Source organism: Marmota marmota, unplaced genomic scaffold (genome assembly GCF_001458135.2).
Source record: "Marmota marmota marmota unplaced genomic scaffold, marMar, whole genome shotgun sequence".
NCBI lineage: Eukaryota > Metazoa > Chordata > Mammalia > Rodentia > Sciuridae > Marmota > Marmota marmota.
This window is the reverse complement of record NW_026000255.1, coordinates 833828-841493: the sequence shown is the minus strand read 5'-3', so window position 1 is coordinate 841493 and position 7666 is coordinate 833828. Positions and strand designations below refer to the sequence as shown.

The 7666-nt window shown below is 38.0% G+C and overlaps 1 protein-coding gene across 1 annotated transcript in view; it reads right to left on the bottom strand.

The window, feature by feature from the left end:
- Window positions 1–4298: 4298 nt before the first annotated feature.
- LOC107159970 (BTB/POZ domain-containing protein KCTD16-like) overlaps window positions 4299–7666 on the bottom strand; it is a 9004-nt gene continuing 5636 nt past the window's right edge. The window contains exon 2 of the mRNA XM_015506611.2: window positions 4299–7197. Coding sequence (XP_015362097.1) covers window positions 6313–7191 — 879 coding nt within the window. The 5' untranslated portion in view covers window positions 7192–7197 and the 3' untranslated portion in view covers window positions 4299–6312. The remainder of the gene's footprint in view (window positions 7198–7666) is intronic.

Here is a 7666-nt window from a genome sequence, read left to right as displayed (position 1 = left end):
TAAAAATATATAAATAATAGCAGCTTCTACCTCAAGGCCTGTCCTAAGAAAGGACAGTCACTGATGTGACTCCATTTTTAAAAATATATAAATAATAGCAGCTTCTACCTCAAGGCCTTGTCCTTGTAAAAACCCACAGAGCACTCCTAAGCACATAGCCACCCTGCTGAGTTGTTTGTAAATAACAGGAGAGGTCTGTGGCACCAGGTTCCCTGACTCAGGCCAGGTGAGGACCCATAGCAACCCCCTAGCAACCACCAATCAGCATGAGACAGGGAAAATACCTGGGATGCCAGATGACCCCCAAGTAGTTTATGGTGGTTGATAACATGTTGGGAAACCATGTAGTTTAGCATGTACACCCCTCGTGGCCTAAACCAATCAGTTCAAATGAATCCCCCTCTTGTACTAACCAATCACCCCTAACCAACTTGTTCCTGCCAGTGAATGTGCTAATCAATGTTAAGAGTTGTTGTTTGATTTTCCCGAGGTATGGGTGATAGACCCAACCTGATCTTTTCTTAAAATTGGGAGCCATCTCGCCACAAAGCCATGAAAAGATAATTTTGGCTTTACTATAAATTACTGCAAAATCTGAACCTGCTTGGAATGCCTGCCCATGCTTTGAACTCACTCATGCCTGGCTCTCTGACCAGATAGCAACCCTCTCTGAAACTTTAGTGACGCCTCACAAATCTTGGCCTTCCCTGGCCAGACGACGACCCTCTCTGAGGCTCTAATGATCCTCATAAATTCTGATGTTGGGGCCAGCAAAAAAATGTAAACTACTATTCTTTTGATGCTCGTCAGAGTTCTGTTATCTGTAACCCCCCTTTGTGTAACTTTCTGGGCTATAAAGCTGGGCTGCAGGAAAGCTGTGGCTGCTGTCTTGTTCCTGCAGTTTTGGGGTGGAGAGGCAGCCCGGCCAGTCGAAATAATAAGCTTGCTTTAATTTGATTTTAATTGGAGTCAGTGGTCTTTTCTTGTGTCCTGGTCTAACAATGGAATGTTTGATTTTCCCGAGGTATGGAATGATCTCACTGAACAAAGGACCGGGACTCACTCCCTGGGACCACTGCATTGGGAATGGTTGTGAGTCCAGGTTCAAGCTTGCAATAAAGACTCTTGTGTGATTGCATTGGATTCGGCTCCTGGAGGTCTATTGGGGTCCCACAAATCTGGCATAACATTGGAAAGGCAAGTTGGGCAGATATTTGACAATGCTGTGAACCAGCCTAGGTATTCTTTTCATTCTCACATATGTCACTTCCATAATCACTTTGTACCCTATAAAATGAGTTGCAGAAACAATCTTGCCTACCTATAGCATTCACAGGACTCTCACAATTCCAGGATTGCACATCCAGAATTGTGTGTTGATTAAGAATTACCCTCTGGGAATCAGACTATGTATAGAGTAGGAAATAAGAGGGCCCTCTGAGAGATGTTATAAGATTCACACACAGTGGTCAGATCAGAGCTATACACAGTCAGTTTAAAGATTTAGTAACTTCTAAGTCACAGCAAACCCTGACTCCAAGTTCTGATTCTAGACTAACCAAGCAATCTTGGTATTATAATCTTTTTGTTTTTTTCAGGGAAAACATTTGCAAATTTTATTACAGAAAAGTTCTAATTTTCTTAAAATTTAAAAACTACTGCAAAAAGTAATATATAAACAACCATTATAATCTTGTTTTACATATATATATATGACTAAATGACACAATGTACTCTTTGTTGAATACAATCCTGTGGTCTGACAAGTTATATATTATTATAAATTAATAATTTAATGCACAGAGGTTTTCACAGGTAGAATAATGGGTAAAATCAGCCCCTTGTGAGCTTGTCTACTGTGAATAAACATGTTTCTGAGCTAACTAGGCTCAGGGCCAGATCTTAACTGTAAGGAATTCACCAAGGTAACATAGCAGCCTGCAGGATTTTCTTAGTGACACCCTAACTTTGCCACATGCCTTCTTTTTTTAATATTTATTTTTTAGCTTTAGGTGGACACAATATATTTTATATTTATGTGGTGCTGAGGATCAAACCCAGTGCCTCATGCTTGTCAAGTGCTTTAACTCTGATCCTCAGCCCCAGCCCCCACATGCCTTCTTTTAAAATCTCAACAACTGAAAACTAATCTGAGCCACAAATTAATTTTAACTATTCTTTAAATAGAAGTATATAAGCCATAGTGAGATCAGATTTAAGATTCTCCACATAATTGTTACATACAAATTTGTATTTGGTTCTCACCTTGTCCCTAAAGTTTCTAGTAGTTTATATTTTTGGGTTGTGTTTTACTGTTAGAGAAATTCCACATCCTATGTTTGATTAGTGCATGGTTTGTGTACCTTCTATCTTAATTTATTTTCATCAGAGAAAGGTATTCAAACCATATTGATCCCTACATCAGTTTAGATCCAGAATCAGGTATTACTAAGCATAGGATATCATCAGTGTGTACCATGTATCTCATGTTTTGCCTCTCTTACCACGTAACCCCCAGTCCTGATGCATAACTCTCATTCATTAGGAAGGTGATCAATTATTCATTTATGAAACAAATATATTTTGATCACCTATCATGTGCCAGGCATTAGAGATAAAATGATATGCAAGATGTGGGGCCTATAGTCTGTGGGAGAGAGAAACTTTAATCATATTTCAAAAACAGGTCATTACTAACTGGTTCACCTTATTAACAAAAAGTACTAGAAGTTTTAGGAGTGGATCAGGAGGTACCGGTCTGCTCTAGGGGGTGGGTTGTTAGGTACTTGATGGATTTTTTTTTGAAATAGTAGATAAGTGATTAATTACATGATTAATTATAGCTCCCTTAGATTCAGGTTCTACAAAAGAACCTGAATTAAGAGACTGCTACTTATCTCTCTTTTCTGTTCTTAAAATATACACTTTTCTGTTCTTAAAATATACACATTGCCAGGCTTAGTGGCTCACACCTATAATTCCAGCAGTTCAGGAGGCTGAGACAGGAGGATTGCAAGTTCAAGGTCAGCCTCAGCAAATTAGCAAAGCTCTAAGCAACTTAGCAAGGCCCTGTCTCATAATAAAAAAATAAAATGGGCTGGGAATGTTGTTCAGTGGTTAAGTGTACCTGGGTTCAATCCCCTGTACCAAAAAAAATTTTTTCTCAAACTAACTGGTGTAACAGTACCAATTTCTCAGGATAAGTTTTGGGAATTAAATAACATAAGTTGGGCTGGGGATGTGGCTCAAGCGGTAGCACGCTCGCCTGGCATGCCTGCTGCCCGGGTTTGATACTCAGCACCACATACAAACAAAGATGTTGTGTCCACCAAAAACTAAAAAATAAATATTAAAAATTCTCTCTTTCTCTAAAAAAAAATAACACAAGTAAATACCCAAGACTATGTCTGCCATGTATAAATTGGTATTAACTAAAAATTAGATATTAGGCCAAATTAATGGTTGTAAAGCCGATTTTCTCCTTGAAACACTAACAACTTCTTCAATAGCCAAGTTCTCTTCCATTGAGGGAAATTAAAACTAGGGGTTTTCACAAGTTCCTCATTAAACTGATCCTGTACATTGTCTAAAATTCCTCACCTCTGCCCTCTTAGAGCACTAATCTGTTTGACTTCAAAACAATTAGTTCTTAAACCATGCTTATGGTTTGAACCATAAAACCTTATGATTCCCAGATAAATATAAGACATTGGATATTAGCTGAGTGGCCTGTTCATTACTTTTATTTGTTTAATATAACAGAAATCCCAGTAAGAATTTTTTCTTTTTAAATTTTCATTAGCCAAAGTTTGAACTCCACTACCTTAAAACAATAAGTTATAGAAAATTTATGTTAAAAAGATAACTGCTACTTTGGTGAAGTAACACATAATAATGTCACCTGGGTTTTTGGTGTTTTTTTTCTTCAAACTAATGCAAATTCTTAAAACTACTTTGAAGATATAGAACCAATGATAATATCTTTTAAAAAATGGATATATAAAATAAGTTTCATAAGCTAACATTGATGATATTGCAAATTTTCCCCACATGGATGATTTAACACTTTTAACACTTTTTCCACTTCAATTGACTTTCTTCTGAGTCTCAGACCTTTGCCATGTTTAGGGCCGACCACAACTTGAATGCCTTTCCTCCATTTCCATAATCTTATATTTTAGAAGCCTGCTTCCTGTTTTTAAAAATGAAAACGCTAGGGCTGGGAATGTGGCTCTGCAGTGAAGCACTCCTGGATTCAATCCCTGGTACCAGAAAAAAACAACAACAATAAAGTTAACTATGGAAACAATGGCTAATAATTAATGTTCACATAAGAGCTGACATGACTGTTTAGGCCAGGTACAAGCTGAGGAAAAGAAGGTGATCTGTGTGGAAGGAGAAATATGGAACTAATAGATTCTGGATATGATGAAAGAAGAGCTATGTAGCTTCTGAAAGACAAGAGAGAACAGTTCTTAACACCTCCCTAGGCCTTTGAAACTCAATTGGACTTAATTTCCTGTTATTGGACTCTATAAGGCAAACAGATCTTTAAAATGCCCACCCAATCATACCCCTGCATGCATGCACTTTTAAATGGGTTTTAGTTCCTTGCAATCCAAGAAACCTGACTAGAAAATCATTCGAAAGGTAACAAGCACAAATAGAGGCTGATGTTGGGACAAAAAAGCAAAGAATAAAGGAAGAGAAGGATATTTGATCACTGGGGTGTTATAAAGCTATTCAAAATAGTGTTAAAGATCTTCTAAAGTGGGCCCTCAAAGTTTCTTTTTCTTGACTTGTCTCATCATCTCCAGCAAGCCAATCATTTGTCTCAATTCCCTGATGTTTTTTTATGAGGGTGTTTACTTTCAACCTGTATAATAAAAAGTTATCAGTAGAGGCTTCAGAAGATGAATTTTGATTTATTGTTTTTTTTAGTTCTCTTTTTTCCTCTTCATCTTCTACCTTCTCCCATTCCCACTCCCAGATAAAAACATACATACTCACTTTAGCTAGTCAAGAAAAAACAAGTTAACTGCTGACATATACATCCAACTATTTGACCAGTGAAAACCAAATTAACACACACACACACACACACATATATATATATATATATATATATATATATATATATTTACATAAAACAATTCTTTTCTTACCCTTCCCCTATCTATATACTGTTGCATTTCAATGCTAATGAATAAAACAGGTATTTGGGGGCAGTGTTTTAAAATGGCATATCTGCTTATACCTGTGTAATAGCCATGGTACTCATCCTATTTTTCTCAGGTAAAATGAATTTCAGTGCCAAGCCTTTTATTCTTGAAAATAATCACTTAAGAAATTGTTCTCTTCACCCACCTTTTTTTTTTAACCCAGGGCCTTACACATGCTAGATAAGCACTGAGCTACATCCTCAGACCTTTTTAGACAGGGTCTTGATAAGTTGTCCAGGATATTCTCAAAACTGTAATCCTCCTGCCTTAGTCTCCTGAGTAGCTGAAATTATAGGCATGTGCTACCACGCCTGGCTCTTTTCATCCACATTCTGTTAAGAGCAATTGATAGTTTGAGAATTGGTTGATCTTTCTATGAACCTTTTGGAGGACCCTTGTCAACTTCTTCCACTGAGCCTGGTAAAATAATAGCAACTGTGTGTGTGTGTGTGTGTGTGTGTGTTTACTTTTTAAAAAGCATATTCCTGGGCTGGTGATGTAGCTCAGTGGTAAAAGCCTTGCCTAGCATGCATGCAAGATCTGAATTCGATCCCACTACTGCAGAAAGAAAAAATAGCATATTAATAATTACTATAGCAATCTCTAGCTCAGAATGAAAAATACAGGGCTTTACCTAGGTGAATACAGATAATAAGTCATGTAAGCATATCCACACTTTGGTGGAGTGCTAAGAAAGTTTGGAAACCATGGCTCAGCATTTCTCAACTAACTAAATTTTGTGGCTCGATCTATCTGTATTCACCCAACAAATTCATTTCTACTATCTATAGCGATGTGAATAGACATGCCTATTCACATTTAATACTTTCCCTCAGAAGGTATCCAAATATACAACCCAAGGCAGGTTGGAAGCCAGATAAAATGGCATGATGTGTAAGAAGAAAATTCCAAATAAGGTTCAACTGGTTACAGTGACGGGAGTGACATTGTCCATGATTAGACGGAGGACTCAAAGCCTAAGAGTAATGTGTCTATTTCTAAAGGAGATAGTTGACACTGGAACAGAGAGAGGAAAGAGAGTTGACTTTTCGGTTTGTATTTTCCAGGTGATTTTTTTGTTTTTTTAGTGTCACTCACGGTAGAAAACATATTCAGTGTAAGAGGTCCAGATCTTGTCATCTGTTTGGTCATGTGTGACAGTGCAGGTGCCAGTGGAGTTGCATGCTACCATGTGGAAGCCAGCATCAGCTAGTCTGTCAAAGGCTTGTTCCAGAAAAGTGAATTTGAGATAGTATCGAGAAGTGTATCTCTCAGGAGGACGGTCAGGGTCTCTGCTTTCATTCAGAGTATCTCCAAACACTTCTTTGGCCAAGGAGATCTTACCACACACCATGATTCGGGCCACACGGCGGAATTTGGCATCTGTTTGGCTGTCCCGACCCAGAGTATAAGAGCCTCGATAGCCAATAGTGATGAAGCCTGCCTTCTTGAGATGAGAACCAGCACCTGTTGTCAGAGCTAGAGGGTTATCAGGGCCACTAATATGGACAATACTACTTGAAGAGGGATTAAACATGGTGTCAATGCTGGGAGATAGCTCTTCTAGGTCATTTTGGCATAGGTCATTGCCAACTGAGTTGAGCTTATTCAATTTAGGAGCCAACATCTTGACCAGTTCTGGCAACCTGAAGTATTCTGCTTCTCTCTGGAGCCGACCGTGCTCTGGAAAGTGGTCAGGAAGCACTACTTGCCGGTCCCTCATGTAGTCTAGCACATAACGAAAGAGAAAACCATCTCGATCTATGAAAAACCTCCCTTTGTTGTCCTGGGTCAGGGAACAAAGATTCTTTTCACTGAACATTTCCCAGAGCAGGGAACCAGGAATGCTGATCAAAGTAGGATATCGGGTGATGTACACTTGACCACCGACATTGAGTTCAATAATCTGAGGGAAATGACTGAAATCCTCACTTGGTTTGGTACAACTGGATTTTTCTGGCATGGCCATATTGACCTGCAAAAGCAAAACAAATTGGTTTTAAGTAAGGATTTACAGGATGTCCCCATTCTGTTTATAAGCAAACATTTTTCCACACATACACATTGTACATATCAAGAAACTCAAGCAAAAGCACGACCTTTTACAAATTAACTAAGCTTGAGGATGACAACATAGAGAAAATAGTGCATGATTTAGCTTTGCAATGATTCCTAATGTCCTTCTAAATGCACATGTTTCAGACGATAATAATTCCTCATTTCATGATGGCAGGTTATCACAGTTCATGCAAGGCCCCCTCTCAATGATGCTCATTTAATTCTTTTACTTTATTCTCTTACTCTATTTCCATTTCTGTCCCTGCCCCCAACACAGACAACCATTCTGATAAGTTTAGTATATATCTTTTTGTTTGTGTGCATTCTTGCAAAATGGATTTTATGGATATATATATATATATATATATATATATATATATATATTT